The sequence below is a fragment of the Carcharhinus amblyrhynchos genome, chromosome 19 (assembly GCF_965287045.1).
Source record: "Carcharhinus amblyrhynchos chromosome 19, sCarAmb.v2.hapA, whole genome shotgun sequence".
Lineage (NCBI taxonomy): Eukaryota > Metazoa > Chordata > Chondrichthyes > Carcharhiniformes > Carcharhinidae > Carcharhinus > Carcharhinus amblyrhynchos.
Genome location: NC_137342.1, coordinates 4,301,475 through 4,324,693, shown reverse-complemented (window position 1 = coordinate 4,324,693; position 23,219 = coordinate 4,301,475). Strand labels below are relative to the sequence as shown.

Sequence of the window (23,219 nt, the reverse complement as noted above, 5' to 3'; positions counted from 1 at the left end):
CTCCCTCAATGTTGTCCACATGAGTGGTTTTGTCAATGACGTCTCCTCCACAAAGAGTTTGAACATCTGGATCTCTCTCCCTAGAAAGGCTGTAAGTGCCTTATTGGAGCTTTCCAGACTGACCATAATATGTTTTGTTTTGAGCAAGGATATTAAGAGGCATGTTTGGGTAATTGGGGATATGGTACAGATTGGCCTTGATCTACCTGAATGGCAATAATGGCTTGGAGGGAATACATCCTCATCTTTTTCTTACATTTCAGCTGGTTTCCCAACAGCTTGACTTTCAGAACTAACATCAATGGGGTTTGCTAGATGTTTCTGACTAGTAGCGACTCTTTTCATAATGATCTCTGCATCGCTGGGTCAAACACTGTTCTGCTTGGTGCATTTAAGGCACCATTTTTCCTTCTCTGCAATCCTAGCAGGAAGGCTGAGGGGCTGAGGTCACGAGCTGCTCCAAATCCCTGCTGAGAGCAATGGATCAAAATATCGGAATTCCAAAATCAGTGAAATGTGGTGAGGTGTAGCAGCCACTGTTTAGCTCCCTTTAATGTGTCCTGAAATTCTGGGGATGACCCTTCAGTTGAACATCTTCACCAGCACTAGCCTCAAGCTTCTCCCAATCAGCACTCATGAGGATCTATCCCCTTCACCACTGCCACAAGGAAAATTTGATTGAGTCACTTTCTGTCTACTTTTACCCCTAGTACATTCCTGGGTCCACCTTTGTAAAGTGTCACACCATAATTACACACTCTGTTAGGGTACAAGAGCAGAAACTCCAAAGCATTTTATGAATCCTGACTAGATCCCAACAGTTTTTCTATTTTGGCATTAGTGAGAGGATAAGGTGTTTCATTCCAAATGTGATTCTATTGACACACACTAGGAAGCTTTTAGCAAAACAAATTTTATTTAACATTACAGTTTGACTATAAGAAATGAATCAGCGTAACTTCTACCAATTGTAATACTTAAACATAACAAAATATAATTCTTAACTGCTAATCTCGATCAGTTCCAATTTAAGAAATATTCCTCTTACATACTTAACCTCCTCTTCAAAATAGTTAGCAAACAACACATGCTTACATGTTTTGACTTATTAACAGTACTAAAGCCTTTGAACACCACTGGAAAAAGAGACAGAGAGACACTTGTCTTCTGACAACCCCAAATAGCAGCCTCCAGAGAGCGAGAGACAGAGACACCTATTGCTTCTTTCAAAACCAGGCACAAACTGTTTTAAATTAAAAATGAGCTGTGTTTTTTCCTAAAAGCTTAGCTTCTCCATCAAGAACATGACAGTTTCTGTTATACCACGTAATCAAAATCCTACTCTGAAACCTCAGGGGAAAAAAAATCAAATAAACAAAAATGTATTAACTCAGATTAACACAATCACATCCCCAGCTAAAATCAATCATTAGTCTGCATTCTCAGCATGAGTTGCCTGTTTTGCAGACAAATTGGCACCGTGAAAAACAGCTGAATTTTAAACATACTCCTCACAAGAAATATGATATAAATACATTTCTTACATCATACATCACACCTCCCTGTAGAGAAAGTGCAGGACTGTCACACCGGGGCAAATATACACGAGGCCCTGTTAATGTAGCGGTTTAGAGAGGCAATGACCTTGTGGTATTATTGCTAGACTATTAATCCAGAAACTCAGTTAATATTCTGGGAACCTGGGTTCAAATCCTACCATGGCAGGTGGTGGAATTTGAATTCAATAAAAAATATCTGGAATTAAGAGTCTGCTGGTGACCATGAAACCATTGTCAATAGTTGGAAGAACCTAGTCTGGCCTATATGTGACTCCAGGGCCACAGCAAAATGGCTGACTCTCAACTGCCCTTGAAATGGCTTAGCAAGTCATTCAGTTCAAGGACAACTAGGAATGGGCTACAAATGTTGGCCAGCCAGCAAAGCCCAAATCCCATGAGTGAATTTTTTTTTTGAAAATAGCACAGGAAGTCAGTGCATCACAAGGAGGGATGTTTTGGCTAATGGCCATAGCAGTTTTTAAAATTCATTTGTGGGACGTGGGTGTTTCTGGCTGGACCAGCATTTATATTCCATCCCTGGTTGCCCTTCAGAAGGTGGTGGTGAACTGCCTTCTTCAACCGTCGCAGTCCACATGAGGTAGGTACACCCACCGTGCTATTAGGGAGGGAGCTCCGGCAGTGAGATACAGGCCCCCTCCTCCTCCCACTTCCACATCCAGGATGTATTTTGATGAAAGTTTTCCCACTTAGCTGCTGGTTGGGTCACATGTGAACCACATCTTCACGAGCGCTGTCAACACTGGCTCTGATTGGGACAGCCCAATGTTACAAATCATAGAATCATAGAACCCTACAGTGCAGAAAGAGGCCCTTCGGCCCATCGAGACTACACCGACCACAATCCCACCCAGGCCTTATCCCCATATCCCTACATATTATACCCACTAATCCCTCTAACTTACGCATCCCTGGATGCTAAGGAGCAATTTCTTAGCACAGCCAATCAACCTAACCTGCACATCTTTGGACTGTGGGAGGAAACCGGAGTACCTGGAGGAAACCCATACAGGCACGAGGAGAATGTGCAAACTCCACACAGGCAGTGACCCGAGCCAGGAATCGAACCCAGGACCCTGGAGCTGTGAAGCAGCAGTGCTAACCCACTGTGCTACCGTGCAGCCCCATTTTTTTTCCTCCCTTTTTGAATGGGACTTCAATCAATATGTAAAACCCCTTTTTCGGGCACAGGCTCTGGACACCATTTACCAATATGGCGAGTGACGGCATCTCTGGTGTGCAATGACCCCATGTTGCAGTACACCCTCCTTGTTGGATGCTTAGGTGCCCATTTTGTGCCTGAAAAATGGACACAGCATTGTTCAATTTCTAAACGCTGTTAGCTGTAAATCTGGCGCATTAAATGCTGATGAAGCAAAGTGACGGCTGAATGATTAATCTTATGTTTTAAAAACTGCTGCTCCTCTTTGGCAATCAATTCAATTACTCAGTTCAGTCCCACAGTCGTGGACCTGGGCTGTCCTCTCAAGTTGTTAAGTATTTCAGTTGCCATGGTGATTAAATTAATGGAGCATTTTCAGCAGATATCGAGAGAAAAAGCCCATCTAGTCACCCACTGATAGCTGAGGTTTGAGAAAAAGTCAATTACATCATGAAAATAGGAGAAAATGTGACGAGCAGAAACAAACAGATCTCAATAGTGGAGAATCAACAGGAAAGAATCCCACATAACCAGAACAACTTGCTTCAATCCACCTCCTGCTGAAAGCTTTACACATACTCAGACTCCTTCCTGATTAATTCAGAGTTCTCTGTACTTTCCCCTCCTTACCCATCTTCCATTCTCTGCCCATATCTGAACTTGCACCAAGCCCTCTTCACCCGCCACCTTCTGATTGTGGGCCTACTTTGGGCCTGCATCATCACCTCGACTTTTCAGATCCTCGTTCTCGCTTTCAAATCCCCCCATGGCCTCATTCATCCCCATCTCCATAAACTGCACCAACCCCACAACCTTCCGAGGTCGCTGCACTCCTCCATTTCTAACCTCTTTTCATCTCTCACTTACTTAGCCCCACCCATGGCAGCCATGCCTTCAGCTGCCAAGAGTCTAAGCTCTGGGAATACTCTGTGAACCTTTCCAACTCTCCATCTTCCCTCAAGATGCTGCTTAAAAACTCTGACCCAGTGTTTAAACACTTGTCACAACGTCTCTTTCTTTGACTCTGTGTTAGTCTCAGTCTGATGACATTCTCTGGGATTGGAATGACTTGCTATGTTAAAGGCACTATACTAATACTGTTTGGAGTCATTGTTGTATATGACTGGATATAGAATCATAGAATCCCTTTGGTGCAGAAGGAGGCCATACAGCCCATTGCGCCTGCACTGACAATAATTCCACCCAGGGCCTATTAATGAGAAAAAAACTGGAAAAGATTAGCTGGTGCCGAGCTAATCTTATTCAATAATGAATAAATCATAATTTTTGCAAAAAATTATACTTGCTAGGAGTGGGTAAAGTAGGCAATGAGGGGTGGGGAGAATCCAGCATTGTATGGTTGAAATAACTTTAAGTCTGGTGTCCCTTCAACAAATTAGATGTATTTACAATAGTACAGAGTACGATCCTGAGGGTCAGTAACCCGGACACTCCACATTCTATATCTTTGCGGGGCTCCTGGATTGCACATCATTAACTGACTCGTTCAGGGAGCTCATATTCTAACAAGTCCACCTCGTGGATCTCGTTAAATTCATTACTTCCCTCCCCCTCTAGGTCCGAGGAACCTTAATGTCAAAGTTTATTTATTGGTTACAAATAAGGTTTACATTAACACTGCAATGAAATTTCTGTGAAATTCCCCCAGTCGCCACACTTCAGCACTTGTTCGGGTCAATTCACCTAACCAACACATCTTTCAGAATGTGGGAGGAAACCAGAGCACTCGGAAGAAACCCACACAGACACGGGGAGTATGTGCAAGCTCCACACAGTAAGAAGTCTGACAACACCTGGTTTAAGTCCAACCGATTTATTTGATAGTAAAATTGCAAGCTTTCGGGGTTTGCCCCTTCGCCTCGTCAGGCGAAGGGGCAAACCCCGAAAGCTTGCAATTTTACTATCAAATAAATTGGTTGGACTTAAACCTGATGCTGTCAGACTTCTTACTGTGTTTACCCCAGTCCAACACCAGCATCTCCACATGAAACTCCACACAGTCAGTGACCCAAGTGGGAATCGAACCCAGGTCCCCTGGCGCAGTGAGGCAGCAGTGCTAACCACTGTGCCGCCGTGCTGCCCTCGCGATTCATTCAACTTGCCTGCGTCTTGAAGAGTTTCAACCCTGGGTCTAGATCCTCTAGCTCTGCATGGGGTGTAGTGGAGCTTCTTTCGTCTCAAGCATTGAGGAACGGGTTCACTCTCTTCACAGGCGCCAAGGAGGCAATGCAGCTAAATCCGCCTTGGCCATTTCGGACGCCAAGGTTCCATTGACCCGAGACAGACAGCAGGAGCCGGCGGGTCCCAGAATTTCTTCCGATGTGCCAGGTATAGATTGTTCCGGCACTGCCTGGGGCTTAACAGCTTTCAAATGGTCTAAATGTTTTTATAAGATGGTATCTCCCGCATGGACTTGGTAGGAAACAGGACCTGTCCTTGAATCAATCATGCCTTGTAACCACGTGGGGCCTTCCCCATGATTCTTTAATAGCACCCTAGGTGTCTCTTCCAGTTGGTGTTGTTGTGGGCTCAGCTTTGTGTTTCTTGATGCCTTCCCACCCTCTTCCCCAAGGCTCGAGACGATTAGGCTCAACCTGGTGCAAAGTCATCTTCCCATGGGTAACTCAGCTGGGGCTATTCCAGTAGTTAAATAGAAGCAAGGGGGGGGGGGGGGGGGGAGCGGGGGGGGGGGGGGGGGGGGGTGCTGGTGGCGTTGTCATGTTGTAATCAAAGAGGAATCTGGACAGTTTGGTGTCCCAGGAGGCTGTGGGCTGTTTCTTTAAACCTACTTTTAACATTTGGACCATTCGCTGATGAGTGATACATCCTAATGTGTCAAATTCCATTCAACTTCATAAAATAAGTGAATTCCTGGCTGGTAGAGGATGCTCCATTGTTGGAAACCAGCACCTCTGGGATCCTGGGAGGAGTGAAGTTTCTCCACTGTGTTTTGATCAATTCACTCTGTGTGTGTTCATCTATTTTGTGTGGGCATCTGTCATTATCAGGAACATTGAACCCATGAATACTGGCCATGTGATCAAGTCCACAGCCTTCCTGGCCATTCCCACGGGTGCTGGTGATAGTTTCTGCCCCTTTTGGCATTGCCAACACTGACCCACGAGTGCAGCTATATCCTTATCCATTTCTGGCCAGCAGACATAGTTCCTTATGAGCATTTTCCTTTTTATCACTCCTGGGTGGCCATGGTGAAGTTTGGCCAGGATTGGACAATGGCCCTGGCTCGGGATCCTCATAGGAGAATGCTACCTTCCATGGTCAGCTGCTCTTGTTGGCTCCAGTATTGGTGGTATGTGTGCTGTAAATGGCCTTTTTGCTTTTTGTCGATACTAGCTGTTTCAATTTCACGAGGACTGGGTCTTTTTATGTCCACAGTTGAATATTATTTGTTGCCGCTGGGAGAGTTTCCAAGAAACTCATTGTCAGCACCATCGGGGTGCTCACTGGGGGTGCCACCAATGGAGTGACTGCTAACAGTCGCTGACTTCAGGGCATCTGCATTGGCTACTCGGCCTCCTGGACGATATTCTAATTGATAATTGTAGGCGGCCAGTAATAAATCCCACTGCTGGATTCAGGCCAATCCTTTAGCAGTCCTTGAGGTCCATGACAATGACAAATTTTCGCTCATACCGATACTGGTGGAATTTCTTAACCTTGAAAATCACCCTTCTTTTTCAACGTGACCATATTTGCGTTCCGCGATAGCCAAGATCCTGGAAGCATATGCGATTGGCATTCATCTCTGTTTGGCCAATACTGCCCCGATTCCATACGGGGATGCGTCTTAGGTCAGTAATAGTTCTTTCCTGGGATCGTAATATTCTTGTGCGTTCAAGGAGGAAAGTTGTTGCTTTACTGTACTGAAAGTCAACGATTGTCTAGGAGCCAGCTCCCAAAGCTGACCCTTGTCTACTCTATAGCCCAGATAGGTCACTTGGGGGACTTGGAATACACATTTTTCCCTTCTTTGCCTCGAAAAATTGACTTAGAATTTCCTCATGGTTCTGTAGGTCTTCTTTATTCTTCTTTCCTGTTATGAGGTAAATAGCCACCTGAGGTAGGCCTTGTAAGCTGATCTCTATTGTTCACTGGAAGATTGAGCAGGCTAACGATACCCCAGATGGCAGACTGACGATATGCCAGATGCCAGTCTCGTGTATTGGTAAAGACCTTTATGAATATAAATTGTTGAATATCCTGGGAATTCTCATCTAGCTCTAAATATATATAAGCGTTGACTCATACCGAGTGTCAAAAAACGAGAGCCCTCCTGCCAACACTGCATATTTATCCAGCTGTGGGAAATGGTTTACCATTTGTTTAAATCCCTGAAAAGGCAAAATGATCCATCTGGCTTCAAAATCAGTATGACTGGTGCTGCCCATTCTGCAGATTGGACTGGTTTGATGGTCCTTTCACACTCTAGTCTCAACTTTTTGCCGTAAGGCAAATAGTACTGGGCGGGCCTTGCAAAATCGTGAAATCCCTTCCTGGTCAACATTGCAAGGTTGCGTTGACTCCTGTGATAGTCCCTTGGCCTTCATGGAAAATGTCAGGTATTTAAACAGGCCTTCACCAAGGTCACCAATTTCTAGCTGAAAGATAGTAAGCCAATCTTGGTGGGTCTTACACAACCAATTTCAGCCCATTAGGCTTGGGCCTGAGCCCTCCACTACAATCATAGGCTTTCATAGAAGACAGGGACAGAGATGGACCCCCACAATTTGCAAAGTTTCCCTTGTATAGGGGCTTAGTCATGCTGAGGTCTTGATTCAAGTTAAGAGTTGGAGTCCAGAGTGAATTTAATGGAACGTTGATTCTCCGACCATCGATACGGCCACACCTGCATCAACCTCAATTAGTACAGGATGTCTAATTAACCATGTTTACCTTGATTATGTCTGATTTGGACATTGCTGTACAATTGAATTGTTTAAAATCAGATGTAGGTGATCCTTCCAGGGTGTGAACTCTCCTGCTCACCAGCCCAAATCTAAGTCTTGTCAGGCTCCCTTGCTGTTTTCACTCTACATTACCGGCAACAATTGCATTGCAGTCTCGGGCTGCATTCTGAAGGGACTTGTAACTGTTTGGTCAAGGTTTGGCTTTACTTTGGGGCCGTGCTGTGGGCAGACCTATGGTTACATGTATCTGGACACTTCCTCATTGAGACTATGTAATCGCCTGCACTCAAGTGATGGAATTGGAGGCGGCTTAGGGTCATAATACTGTCTAACCAGTTTAGTCAATTCTTGAAAGGTTTTAGTTTGCGATGCCTCAGAGGAAGTTAAACTCCAAATGACAGCAAATCCTGAAGCCCCACAGGCAGTCAGAGAAATTACCCATTGTTTGCCAAAATGTCGTTTTCCAGGATAAAGTAACACGTGTTCCCCATATTGGGCCCAGTCCGTAATAGCAAGCTCAAACGAGTCTAGTTTTCCAAATAAAGGTATGATGCATAAGAATGGCTTAACCCCAACTGAGACCAACTGCTACAAGCAAGTTCATTCACAATCGTGTTTTACCTCATTGCCACTGAAATAATTCCACCGAGGCAGCTGTCCCTTCACCAAATTTACATTTATTTACAATAGTTAGTAATACTCAGGTAAGTACAGCCCAGGATGGAGTAGTCCTCTGAGGGCTGGTAATCCGGACACTCCACATTATATACCTCTGCAGGGCTCCCGGATTGGACAGCATTAACTGAGACTCTGAATTAGATTTGATTTGATTGGATTGGATTGAATTGGAATAAAGTATTACAAAAAAACTGCTTCATTCAGAGAGCTCATATTCCAACAGGTCCACCTGATGGACCTTGTTAAAGTCACTGCAATGGAAAACTCGGAGATTTAACTCCACAGTATCTGACTTTTGATCTAATCAGCTTCCCTGCCCAGAAGTCAGTCTGATTGATGGGGAAGCTCAGGCCAGCAGGAAAAATCAGTCGGCGGGGAGGGGGTGCGGGGAGGGGGTGCGGGTTGATCCTGGGGACAACTGTCTAATCTCCAATCCAGAGGGATTTGTATGGGGTGGAGGGGGAGAATCTGATGATGCGGGAGCTGAGGGTGGAGTTACCATGAGGAGGAACTCAAGTTCTCCCTGGCCGCAAGCAGTGCTGTGAAATCAACTGGCCCCTCCCCAGGTTGTAGAAGCTCAGCCAGTCACAGTTAAAGCTGCAATGCAGATTAAATTAAAGGCTTCCAGACTCATTGAGATATTTCAAATACCAACACCGTCTCCTCCTGGATCCACTCCTTATCTGACCTCAGCGAAAGCGGGAAAACACTGGGTTATCTCCAGCTTTCTGACGTGTTCAGAATTTCTGCCTTTTTAAACTCCCCCACCCATCCGCTGATAATCCCACCCATCCCATAGTGAAATCGGTGTCAGAGAGATGAGGAACCGACATTGATGTTTCTGATGCACTAAACCATCTGTTCCTTGCGATAAAACATTTCAATTTTGTTTTCCAACAACAAACAATATCACTTGATGACATCTCATTCAGATCAGACAGAGAGTAAAAATAATCGTTTGTTTTGTGTGTAATTATTTTTGTCCCTTAGATACATATCACCATTTTAAAAATAAATATTACAATTCTTACATTCTTGGCAAGCATTGACTGGAGCTTTGGAACATCCTGTTATTTTTTTCAGAGAATTTTGCATATATTTGAAATGACTGTATAATCTGGTGACAGAATTTGTCCTTGTTAATGAAGCAGATCAGTAAAATATCACTCATTTCATATTCTAAAGATGGCTTGCCAGTTAAGTGCCCATTCAGATTATTAAAAATTACCTCACTTCAGATAATGGCTGACAACAATTTGTGCAATTCTGTAGAAGTCACTATTTACTGGTTCTGGAGAGAAGGACACCAGAACAGGAGGAGGTCCTTTAGCCCTTCGAACAACCTATCCTCCCCCCTTTACCCATATTTCTTAATACTTTCGCTGAACAAAAATCTATCAATCTCAGGTGAAAAATGAATAACCACCTCACATCAACTGGCTCTGACCTTTAGGGGTGATAAATATTGGACGGATGTCAGAGGTAGGTTCTTTACTCAGAGGGTATTAAGGGCGTGGAATGCCCTGCCTGCAGCAGTTGTGGACTCGCCAACTTTAAGGGCGTTCAGATGGTCAGTGGATAGGCATATGGATAACATTGGAATAGTTTAGGTTAGCGGGTCATTAGGTTGGTTCCACTGGTCAGCGCAACATCGAGGGCCGAAGGGCCTGTACTGCACTGTAATGTTCTATGTTCTATGTTAAGCTAGTCCGAGGCACTACAACTAGCAGAAAGAGTTTCTTCCTGTCTGCCCTAGCCTCTCCCCTTGACATCTTTAAATCTTCAATCAAATCACAGTTCCAAAGAACGCAACCTTACTTTTGGTAATCTCAGCTTATCATTTTACACTTGGAGCCCAACTATAATTCTGGTAAATCTACACAGCTCTCCTTTCAAAGCTATTATATCAGATCTGTTGCTTAGAACCCTTTTATTATTCATTCATGGAATGTGCATGTCGCTGGCTAGGTTAGCATTTATTGCCCAGCCCCAATTGCCTCTTGAGAAGATGGTGGTGAGCCACCTTCTGGTACCACTGCAGTTCCTGTGGTGTAGGTACACCACATTGCCATGGGTTTGGGAGGTGCTGTAGAAGGAACCATGGTAAGTTGCTGCAGACAGCAACAGTTTACAGACAGCAAGATCCCGCAAATCCCAGCAAAGAGACAAAAGACCAGTTTTGTATTTTTTGTGGGATTGGGTTAGGAAGTTTCACAATGATTCTGACTTTTAATTGATGATAAATAAGACTGCAGGATGATAAGGTTGAGAATCTGACTTTTCTCTACTTCGCTCATTGATACTCAGACCAGTCTCTCCTGAGGCATAGACACTATAAAAAATATAGAATTATAGAATAGCTGCAGCACAGAAGGAGGTTATTCCACCCATCATGTCTGTAATAGCACTCTTCAAGATCAGCTCTCCCAATTCCTCTCCCTGCTTTCTCCCCATAGCCTTGCAAATTGTTCCTCTCCAGATAATCATGCAATCCCCTTCTGAATGCCCCAATTGAATCTGCCTGTTACACACTCTCAGACAGTACATTCCAGATCCTAACCACTCGCTGTGTGAATCTGTCTCCACCACACTCTCAGACAGTACATTCCAGATCCTGACCACTCACTGTGTGAATCTGTCTCCACCACACTCAAAGATAGTGCATTTAAGATCCTAACTAGTCACAGCGAATCTATCTCCACCACACTCTCAGACAGTACATTCCAGATCCTAACCATTCACTGTGTGAATCTGTCTCCACCACACTCTCAGACAGTACATTCCAGATCCTAACCACTCGTTGTGTGAGTCTGTCTCCAACACAATCTCAGACAGTTCATTCCAGATCCTAACCACTCGCTGTGTCAACCTGTCTCCACCACGCTCAAAGACAGTGCATTTAAAATCCTAACCAGTCACTGTGTGAATCTGCTTCCACCACACTCTCAGACAGTGCATTCAAATCCTAGCCACTTGCTGTGTGAAGAAGTTTCTCCCCTTGTTGCCATTGTTTCTTTTACCAATCATTTTTAATCTGTGCCCTCTTATTCTCAACCCTTCCACCAATGGGAACAGTTTCTCCCTATCTACTCTATCCAGACCCCTCATGATTTTGAATATTTCTATCAAATCTTCTCTCAAATTTCTCTTGGCCAAGAAAAACAGTACCAACCCCTCCAATCTATTCACAAAACTGAGTTCCTTACCCCGGAACCTTTCTTGTAAATCTTTTCTGCACTCTCTCTAATACCTTCACACCTTTCCTGAAGTGCAATACCCAGAGCTGGATACAATACTCCAGCTGAGACTGAGCCAGTTTTATTACAGGTTTATCATAACTTCCATTGCAACTACAGTGTGAGAAAAAGACCAGGGTCCATCTAATTCACCTTCGATAATATTGATAGTCTCTTGATACAATTAATTATCAAGCTGTTGACTAATCCTGACAATCAATCTTATTGATAACAGGCAGGAGGTGAGGAAGATCCTAGTGGTGATGAACTTTGGAAACCAGGGGTATAAGGTCACCTGTCCTCCCAAACAAGTTACAGTTCCCACTTGTCAAGATACTCATGCATTCTGTTCAACATTGCTTCTTTCTGAAAGAAATCGATCTAACTTGCTTTTGGATGAATCAACATAAACTGCTTCTGCAATCCCTAAGATCAAGGAGCCCAAAATAGCGATTGTGGTCGATCAGAAACTTGTTTCCAGTTGACTGATCACTTTCTGCGCACCATGCATTCCACGTATGTGAGTGCGCTTTTCCTCCGCATTGTATATCCGTGAAGTTGATGCATGCATGATGTCTGTGGCCCGGTGGCACAGTGGTTAGCACTGCTGCTTCACACCCAGGTTCAATTCCAGCCTTGGGTCACTGTCTATGCAGAGTCTGCACATTCTTCCCGTGTCTGCGTGGGTTTCCTCCAGGTGCTCTGGTTTCCTCCCACAGTCCAAAGATGTGCTGGTTAGTTTCATTGGCCATACTAATACTCCCTCAGTGTACCCAAACAGGCGCCAGACTGTGGCAACTAGGGGATTTTCAAAGTAACTTCATTGCAGTGTTAATATAAGCCTTACTTGTGACACCAATAAATAAACTTCATAAACTTGCTTGATGTGCACTTTGTACGTTGCACGTACATGATGTGTGCTTTCTGCGTACTGCACATGTAGGGTATCTACGAATATTACACATTCAATGTTGGCTACTTAGATACAGAAGCACATGTTGTGTCCCAAGATTTCACTGGGTTGAGGAGGTGGCATAGCTCTGTGACTACTTCCTTGTTAAATCTGAACCACTTCAGGCACAGCTGCTGTCTCTTTGAATGTAAAAGTATTATTGCCTTTGGAATATTTGAAGAGAGAGAGAGCCATCATTATCCCTCCTCACAGATTTTCCATTTTCTAACTCTTCTGTTCCATCTGCTATAGACTAAAAGTCTTGGAAAATTGGCCTCATTCCTGGGTCCAGGCCTTCTCTAACTGCAAGCATCACAACACTCCCACTCTTCTACCAACTCCACGTGAGTAAAAGGGAGAAAGATATGACCTGCAACTTGTTAAGTTTTAGATCAGGGCCCCATCTTGCCTCTCTGCATTTGTTTTTTCTTGCATAATTGATGTAGACATTGTAATGTGCCTTCAAGGGATATCAGCATGACTTCACTAGAAGGGAAATGCGTCATGCAATCCAGTCTTAGTCTCACTTTTGCTTTGCGTAGAATATACACACACAATTCTGATGCCTTCTAGTTTTATCCCTATTTTCATGTGCCTAGTCTTAATAAATGAGCCCACAATGTGTTTATCAAATCCCTTATGAGTGATTAGTACCTAGTGTCCTGCAAAGTAAAGAAGCCCAAGGCATTACAACACATAATGGTGTTCAGCAGTGATCAGACAAATGGCAGCAAGATTAACTATAGGTACACAACATGGCGAAGAGCTGTAGACCATGACTGATGGAATGAGAAGACCCTTGGCATCCTGGTTAGACCACAACAATGTCGCAGTGTTGGCGAGGGTTGAAAGTGCAGTGCGCCCTTCAGGACCCAATCAGCTAGTTTTGCCCCCAGCCACTCGATGATCGATTTTGGACTCCCCCCCCGTCCCAGAATGGAATCTGGAAATTTTGCAAATTAACAGAAAACAGAGCTTGCCCTGGGAGAAATTGTAGCTAATGAACTGAGATGAGTAAATGAATCAAACTAGGTCACAGTACTTGAGGCTTCTAGGACTATTAAGCATATGGAATTTGAAACGGTGAATTTGTAACTTGGCATCGCATGAAAAGACTGATGTGGATCAGCAGAAATATGAAGTGCACTTTCGACATGTTTACAAACTGTGGTTCAAACCATTGCGATTGTGTGCGTGAAGACATGTGGCTGCATCAGGAATTTGCAAAACTTTCACTAATCACGAGTCTGGGGAACAATTAATGGAGCGAGCTAGACGTATGAGTGACATTTGTTAGAGACAAGGTGATGACTCCAGAGTGACCTGTAGTTGAAGGGATTGTCCTTCATTGTGACTGTTTGTCCTAAATCCCTTAAGCTTCTGCCATTCATCTTGCCTTTATAGGACACCTTGTTGGAGACTGAGTCTCTGTGTAGTGAGCATGTACACTAGGAAGGGTTACTGTGCGGAGCTAGCAGCACTCATCAGCTGTCCAGCCCATAAAGGAAGGTGGAAATGAGCGGCGGAGTGTTCAGGCATTGGGAGAACTCTCAAAATCAAAGCGATTATCTGATTATCTCATTGCCTTCAAGAGTACGCAGTGTAATCGAGGTTTTGTGTGATTGGTCTGCTGAAGTTGACTGGTGGAACTAGTGAAGGAAATGAGGGTCTCGGACAAGTGGTTAGAGGGCTGGTGAGAGCCCCAGGCTGTCTGTTTCTGGGAAGGCCCACACAGCATGGTGTTATTCCCAGTGGTGGAGAAAAGAAGCTGGGGTTGGGGTGGGGGGCTGAAGTCCTACCCACAGAGAGCTGTCAGCCAATCACAAGCTGGCAGCTCTATTGAACAGCAGCGCCAATGGGAAGGTAGTGGCTACTGCCGGTAGAACACCCAATCTTGCTGCATCCCAGACTATTAGCAAGTGATTGTCGAAGGGAAAAGGAGATTCAGCAGCAAGGACAGGGGGTGGCTTTCAGTGGGCTCCCTTCCAGATCCTGGTATTCCTTGATCAGGCACTGAGTGTCTTTGTCCACGGGATGGTCTCTGAATATCTGCCCCGGGGAGCCCCCCAGCAACCCTGCATGGGTATGGCAAACCTGCTCACCCAAAACAACGATAAGGGGCACTGAAGGGAACAGTAATCACCCAAGCGCTCAACTGGCAGCAGCTGAAAGGATGTCCATAAGCTTCCCAGAATGGACATAATTGGGAAATTGGTAAGATCCCCACACTTCTGCCTGAGTGCCAGATTAACTGTCACCCCACAAGAGAGGATATCAGATTCTGGCACCTCTATTGCAATATTTCACTGACCAGCGCAATAAGATTTCCACGACTTAAATTATAAAGTAAAGAATGATTGAATTTTTTGAGAGTTATTGCTCCACTCTGGATGTAAAGATGGAGAAGTGAAAACAAGTTCACAATCCCTAAATCAGCATGTATGAGATCTCCAGTCACCAAGTCAAGCAATATCATCTATTTCACACACCAATCCTTCAGTAGTTTCCATTTATCAAGTCAATGCTTTCAGCATAGTGGGTTATAAATGATCTTCAGTGGCATGGCAGAATGGGCCACAGTGCAACAGCCACATATCATTTTGGAGAAGGAAATCAGAGTTTACGAGGGATGCCCATTCTCAGTCAGCCATCTACCATTCAGGATGGATTGATCGCCTGGCCTGTTTCATTCTGAATCCTCCATCTCTTGTACAATGTTAAGTCTATTCCTTCAAAAACAATGATGTTGGCTTGTTATGAACTCAATTTCCAAGGGATCGGAGGATCTGTGCTCCAATCAGCAGAAACCTATTACACCTTTTCAGTTACTGCATCTGCTTCATATTTATTTGAGGCTCCATATTAATACACAAAATTGAAATAGATGCCCATACTAATGGCTGAAACATCAATGCAAAATGCTGAGTGTTCACAGATGCCTGATGCTGCAGCACCCATTAACTTCTTAGCATCCTCTGATGCAAAAGCCAGTTTTAATCCTCAGTTTGATTGGCACACCAAATGCCTCTCCCAACATCTTTACTTTTCCCTCTTTACATTTCAATAATATAGCGCACTACACTTATGGTTGAGCTAATTTGTAGGATGTGAGTACCATTCTTCTTATGTTCTTATTGGCTAGGCCAACATTTATTGCCCATTCCTAATTGCCCTTGAGAAGGTGATGGTGAGCTGCCTTCCTGAACTGTTACAGTCCCTGTGGTTTATGTAGCTGCAGAATAGGAAGATCCCAGATTGACATTCTGGGCAGGGAAGGTTGGCCAAAGAGAAGAAAAGGATAGGTGGTCACTCATCCCTGATATCCAGTGATTCTTTCTGAAAAGTCAGATTGTGCAGATGTCGAGAGTGAGCTTTGATCAGGATGGGCTGTATTGCTGCACTTGGTTGAAGTCATTAGGTTACATTTCAGCTTCACTTGAAGGAATTTTTAAAAGTGGCATCTCGGCCTTTTGGCTAAGATACAAATGAGATCAAGCCTTGGAGGAGGAGCTATGCCTCCTCCAATCAGCTTGGATCATGTAGATCAGGCCCATGACAGGAGGTGAGAGAACTGTCTTGTCAGCTTGGATTGGGAATGCTTCAACTTGTTGGGACTCTGAATTGGACTTGATTGGATTGAATTGGAATAAAAACAAACAAAAAAAGACACAATTGTCCACAAGGTTCCTCGGGATTCCCTGTGCCTGTGGTCATCAGCAAATCAGCAACTTCAAAGGGAAAAGGGAAGTCACGATCATTTGAATTAATGGTGAATTTCTATTGGAGTGGATTTCTTATGGTGCAATGGATAGCATTCCTACTTCTGAACTGGAGGCTGTAGATTGGACCCTGCTCTGGGACTTGATGGGCCAGGAAGATATGTTCTAAAAGGAGATTTTTTTTATCTCAGGAGAGTCATTGGTGTGTGGAATTCTCGTCTTAGTGGAGGTTTGTTCTTCAAATTTATTCAAAGCTGAGTTAGACAGGCATTTGAGAGTCAAGAGAGTCAAGGGTTATCGGGGGCAGACAAGAAAGTGGAGTTGAGATTACAATCAAACCAGCCATGGTTGTATTGAATGGCAGAGCAGGTTCAAAGGGCTGAATGGCCTACTCCTGCTCCTGTTCCGATAACCTGGCCAAGAAGGTGGATTATCAACCTGCAAATCCTTCCAAATATGTCTAGAGCAGGCAGTAAGAATGGGACAATCTCCTGATCAGCCATGTTTGATGCTGAGTGGTACCTCTCAAATTGTAGCCTCTGGCAGTAGGGTAGCGACTAGTTCCAGAAAAGAAACAAGCCATGGAAACAGACATAGTCACGTATTTTGTCTGTCTCTTCTGCCACTCAGCATGGGGAAGGAGTAATTCAAAGGTGAAATGTCACAGAGCAGCCATCTGAACAGATTGTGGCTGAGTGGTAGCACTCTGTGGGTCTGTGGGCTGGATCCTCCGACCTCACCCACAGCAGGGATTCTTCAGTCCTACTGCAGAGAATGGAGATTTGGCAATGCACCAAGTTCTCGCTGGCAGCAGCGGTGGGGCATGAAGGGCCAGAGAATTCTGGCCTTTGTGTTTCAGCACCACTCCAAAGAAGTAAGCACAAAACCTAGACCAATACTTCAGAGCAGGACTGAGGGAGTGCTGCACTAGCACATTTACCATCTTACAGATGGGACGTTAAAGTGAGGATTAATTTGCCTTCTCGTGTATGTGTAAAAGATCGCACTATTTTGAGAAACAGCTGGAGAATCCCAGCAAATATTTGACCCACAACCAAAATCCCTGAAAATACATTTACCACATTGCCCTTTGCTGTGCACACATTAGCAGATGAATTTGCAACAGCAGCTACATTTAAAGTTTTACCTGGAAAGCACTCTGGGGCATCCTGAGGTTTTGAAAGGCACTATATCAATGCACATGCTTTAACAAAGCTACATTTTATTAATAACTAACACAGTGACACTGTGAGATGTTAATTGTTCCACCTCCGTAATATCACCCATCTCCACTCATCTGCTGCTGAAATCCTCATCCATGTCTTTACTAGAAATTAAAAAATAGAAATAGGAGGCTATTCAGACCCTTGAGCCTGTTCTGCCCGTTTAATGAGATCTTGACCGACCTGTGACCTAGATCAACATCTACAACTTTGCTCCATATTCCTTAACATCTTTAATGAACCAAAACCTATCAAGCACAGAATTAAACTTTACGATATAATCCAACAACAGTTGCCCTTTATGGAAAAAAAGTTTCAAATTTCCACCAACTCTTTGTGCGTGGAAGATTTTTTTTAATAATGTAACTCCTGGAAATCTGGCTGTAAATTTTTAATTTTGCCCCTTAGACTGCAAACATCTGCTTCCCCTTTTCCCTCTGTTATCTCGAAAACGGATCAAAATACTGGCTAACCTTTGAATTTTCAGAGAATACAATCCTCACGTGTGTAGCCTCACCTCAGAATTGAGACGTTGGAGTCCAGTTAATCTCTGAAGTTCCTTCCCTGTATCTCTCCATCTCTCTTAAAACATTTCGATAACCCACCCTAATCTCTGTTTCTGTCTAGGTGTAAAATTCTGTTTGATAACAGACCTGTGAAAAGCCTTTAGATGCTTTGCTATAAACATGCCTGGTGTTTTTTTAAAATACTTCAATAAATACCACCCCGCCTGCCATGGGATCCAAGCGGGTGAGGGGCGAATGACGGAAATGCCCACTGACCTTGGGTGGAAATTACTTGTCTCACTCGAGCAAGTTTGTAAAACCCGGTCCATTAATTCAACTGGTTTCACATGTCACCACAGAATCCTGACAGTGCAGAAGGAGGCCGTTTGATCCATCAAGTCTGCACCAAGTCTCCGGGCAGAATTCTCCTAAAAAAATTCTAAGTGTCGAATTTGCGTGAAAATTGTAGTAATTCACCCTGGTTTTTTTCAGTGGAATCCCCCACTTTCTGTGCATTGCAGAGGCCACCAGTGTGAATGTTATTAGATTTCAGGGCCGGGGCATATTCCCACTGAAGAGGCTGAAATCAGCGTGCTCAATGCCGACTTTGGCACATGCGCAGTGGCCCCGCACTGACAGGCTCCTGCTTTGTTGGCCAGCTCAATTGCTGGCCAGCCCCAGGACCCCCACAACACGGACCCTCTGCCCCTCCCTCCCCTCCCCCCAACAACCTGATCGCTGGCTTCCCTGACCAAGATGTAGAGATGCCAGCATTGGGGTGAACACAGTAAGAAGTCTCACAACACCAGGTTAGAGTCCAACCACTTTATTTGATAGTAATCAGCGTTCTGTAAACTGTGTGTGACTTTATATGTCCTTCTCTGATCAGAACCTTCCACACACCTGATGAAGGAACACCGTTTCCGAAAGCTTGTGGGATTACTATCAAATAAACTGACTTTAACCTGGTGTTGTGAGACTTCTCCCTGACCATTCCCAGACCCAGCCCCAATCCCCCTCTCCCAGCTCGCCTCAATCTCTCCATCCCTCCCTCGCCAACAGTTAAACCTCTCCCCCCTTGCAGGCTAACCCACCCGCCTGGCTGACATCATGCCTCTCGTCACCAGCCCACCCTGATTGTGGCCTCCCTCCTTCCCCAACTGATCCCTAGGTAGAGTGGCAGCAGGATCCCCACCCCCCCATCAGGCCCCACCCCCTGGGCCCTGCCCCATGCCCGATGGGCACCGCCTGAGTCCCCATGCCCACACCCCTCTACCTGATCCCCTGGGGGGCCCCGATTGCCCACTTTCACCGCAGCGGGGTCGGGCTGCTAGTTCTCCAAAAATAGGGAGCTACTGTAAACCCTGCTGGAGTGAAACACTCTGGCCAGGGATTTCAGTCCTGGGCCCGCTAATCTTACTTAAATTGTAGGGAAATTATTACTTCAATCATTTCCACGTTTGCGCACCGATTTCTGGTGTGGAGCACATGCTGCCGGAAATGCGGCGCTGGGAGATGCAACCGAGGCGCGAATGCTCACGCTAACCCCCCGAGCTGGCTGCCACAGGATTCTCCCGGCCCTTTGTGACAAAAAACTAGCAGATTAGGATGAGAGAATCACAGCCAGTATCCCATCCATTCCCTCTCCCCCACCCTATCCATGTAACTGTACATTTTTACCATGGCTAATCTACCTAACTTACACATCTTTGGACACTAAGGGGCAATTTGGCATGGCCAATTCACCGAACCAGCACATCTTTCGGACTGTGGGAGCAAACCAGAGCACTTGGAGGAAACCCACCCAGATACGGGGAGGATGTGCAAACTCCTCACAGACGCCCATGTTGGAATCAAACCCGGGTCTCTGGCGCTGAGGCAGCAGTGCTAACCACTGTGCCACCGTGCTGCTCTCATCCTGAGTGTGGCTGATATTATTAAAAAAAGGGGAGCTGGTGGAATGGCCACTGCTACCAACAGTAGCCAGTGTCAGGTGAAGATTAGCCCAGAGACATTGGGCAGTATTGTTAATAACATCAGTCTTCTCTCGCTGTGGTTTGAGGAGTGTCTGATTATTAGAATAAAATGCAATGGAAGGAGAGCCAGCTGAGTCCAGAGGAAAAGCTTATCTGACAATACCTTACATTGAAGGCAAACAGGTTTGCTTTCTGTCATTTCCCTGCTAAAAGCCAGCTCGTTGTGGGTACAGACTGGAACATCAAATAGAAAGCCCCATGGGCATTATTGCAGCAGGATTTTCTGTCTCACTCCTGTTGCTGCCTTGTCCAAAACACCTGGCATTAGAATTCAAGTCACCAATTGATTGATCAGCTCTTTGAGAGCTTCAATTGTATGACCCCGACTGCATTAACGGAAGGATTTTCATGCTTACAGCTGTACTGAGCTCTCAAGTCTAATAAACTTCTCCAGCTGCTGAGCGAGTGCAGCAGGCTCCTCATGCACAGAGCGTACCATTTAAATAATATGAAATACAGAAGGTTATAATTACCATAATCTCCTTGTGATAGCAATGCTTGTCAGGAACAGGAGGAGCTGTGTCTGCACAGACACTGTCAGGCATTATTCTCCACGCTGGACTCTTGCGGGTAAACTAAATGCTGTGTGGAGAGGGTTTGCAGTGCTAAGTACTGAGGCTAGAACTGCAGCTCAAACATTCAAGCATCTGCTGTGTGTTTAACAAACCCCTCCTCTCGCATAGTATTGCATGTCACTCATTCTCTAAGCCTGAGAAAGCTTCTGGGTTTGGAACTGCTTTGAGCTTATAATAATACAACAGACCATGTCTTATCTCGTTATCTGCTCAGCGTTTTCTGTGCTTTAAAATCACACAAATAACAGCCTTTGCCATCTAACCCATGTTTAATGCGACAGGTCAAAGATCACCTCCCTGTTGGGCCAGTGGCCCCCAGCACCCCCTCAGAGTGAGTTTCCCCATATCGCCAGGAGGTCATCAGGTGAATTTTGAGTATCGGATTTTGGAAGGTTCAGTGTGGTTGGCCTACACCTTTCGCACTCCACTCTGCTTCCAAGATATTCAACCAATATTTGAATTTATCTAGCGCCTGTCACAAACTCAGGATGAACTAAAGCGCCAAATCTGTACAGTGACCTTCTGGAAGGTTTATCCTGTGATGACTGCATCTCCATTGAATACAGTCAGTCACAGAGAACAGAAAGGATAGTGTTTATATAACGCCTTTCAAAACACGTTGTGTGCAATGGCGTAGTGGTATTGTCGTTGGACTAATAATTCAGAGACTCAGGATAATGCTCCAAGGAGCTAAGCTTGAAGATAAAACCTGGAACTGAAAGTCTAATGATGACCATGAAACAAGTCACTCAGTTCAAAGACAATTAGGGATGGGCAACAAATGCAAGCCCAGCCAACGACAGCCACATTCCATGAATTGTTTCTAAATTTGGAGAGAGAGAAAACAGAGTTAACCTTTCAGATTAACATTCTCTCAGCAGAACTGGAGAAACGGAGGTGGAGAAAGGAGGGAACAAAAAGGAGGACAAATAACAAGAGGGACGATGGCATAGTGGTTAGTACTGCTGCCTCACGGCGCCAGGGACCCAGTTTAGGCGACTGACGGTGTGGTGTTTGCACGTCCTCCCCATGTCTGCCTGGGTCTCCTTCAGGTGCTCCGGTTTCCTCCCTCATCTAAAGATGTGCAGGCTATGAGGATTGGGCATGCTAAATGTGCAGGGTACAGGGATGGTTGGGGGGGTGGTGGGGTGATGTGCGGGGAGGAGGGTGAGCCTCGGTAAGATGCTCCTTTGGAGAGTCAGTGCAGACTTGATGAGCCAAGTGGTCTCCTTCTGCATCGTAGGGATTGTCTGGATGATTATTTTTGGAAGGTTTGTGTTATCACATGGATGCAAAAGATCCCACAAGCTGTTTGTATTTGAAGTGAATTGAGTTTCACATATTTCGCTCTCAGTGACCTAGCCAGACTAAATCTGCTTGGATTCATCTGGAAGAGTGGTGGGGGTGAGGTGGAGAGTCTCCAGTTTGCTCCACACCCCCCAGAGAAACACATGGATGGGATTTCTGCTGGAATTATAGTGGCAGATTGTGAGAATTTCCGATGAAATTCTTACTTAGCGGCAAACCTTTACATTGTATCGCTAGACTGCCCTGCAACTTTCTCTGGAGCTTCAGAAAGATTTGCTTTAAAATAGAGACTTGTCAAACAGGCAAGTTTGAACTCCCTTGTCCAAATCCTTTCTGTAGAAGAATTTCTGAAAAGGTCAAAAAACATATCATAGATATTATCCCAACTTGCACCAAGCAACCCTTTTCTGTCCAAAAAAGCTACTGTAAATATTTTAACTGGTGTTAGAATTAGGGATTTTTTTAAGACTATTTAATCTGCACTTTTGAACTTGAGGTCAAATCACTGACTAATAACAGCAGCCAACAATTACTGTAAATCTTTGAATAAAATTCACATCAACAGTTTCTAATGGTGCTTTAGATAATTTGCAGCATCAGGGAATTAATAATTAACACCAACTGCATTCCAATAGAGCACACAATTAAATCACAGGATATTTACAGGTAAGGAAATAATTTTGACTCAACTCACTTTATTGATAACCCGGTGGCAGCACACTCACCTTTGAAGAAGCAGCTTGTGAGTGCAAAGTCCTGTCAAGACTTAAGCCCGTAATTTACGCTGACACTCCAGCGCAGTGTAGAGGGAGTGCTGCAGTGTTGGGGATACAGACTTTTGGATGAGGTGGTGTTAAACTAAAGCTTTGTCTGGGGATGTAAAAAAGTCCCTGGCTCTATTCAAAGTACAGCAGGAAATATCTCCCCAGTGTCCTGACTGATATCACTGAAACAGATCATCTGCTCATTATCACATTGATTTTTATGTCAGAACTTGTGTATAAATTGGTGGTTGTGTGTTTCTTTTTTACTTTTAAATGGAATGTGGGTGGTGCTGGCCAGGCTAACACTATCCATCCCATGAGAAGATGATGGTGAGCCACCTCCTTGAACCACAATAGTCCGTGTGGCGTAGGTACAACCACAGTGCTGGTAGGGAGGATTTTGACCCAATGACAGAGAAGGAACAATATTTCCAAATCAGAAAAGTGTGTAACTTGGAGGGGAACTTGCAGGACGTGGTGTCCCCAGGTATCTGCTGCCCATGGTATTGGCCACAGGTTTGGAAGGTGCTATTG

General features: G+C 44.7%; 1 protein-coding gene across 1 annotated transcript in view; it reads right to left on the bottom strand.

Moving 5' to 3' along the window:
• The window catches only part of tmcc3 (transmembrane and coiled-coil domain family 3), a 133,370-nt gene extending 112,693 nt beyond the window's left edge, over positions 1-20,677 (bottom strand). Inside the window, exon 1 of the mRNA XM_080207157.1 lies at positions 20,512-20,677. Coding sequence (XP_080063283.1) covers positions 20,512-20,583 — 72 coding nt within the window. The 5' untranslated portion in view covers positions 20,584-20,677. The remainder of the gene's footprint in view (positions 1-20,511) is intronic.
• Between the last annotated feature and the right edge of the window lie 2,542 nt (positions 20,678-23,219).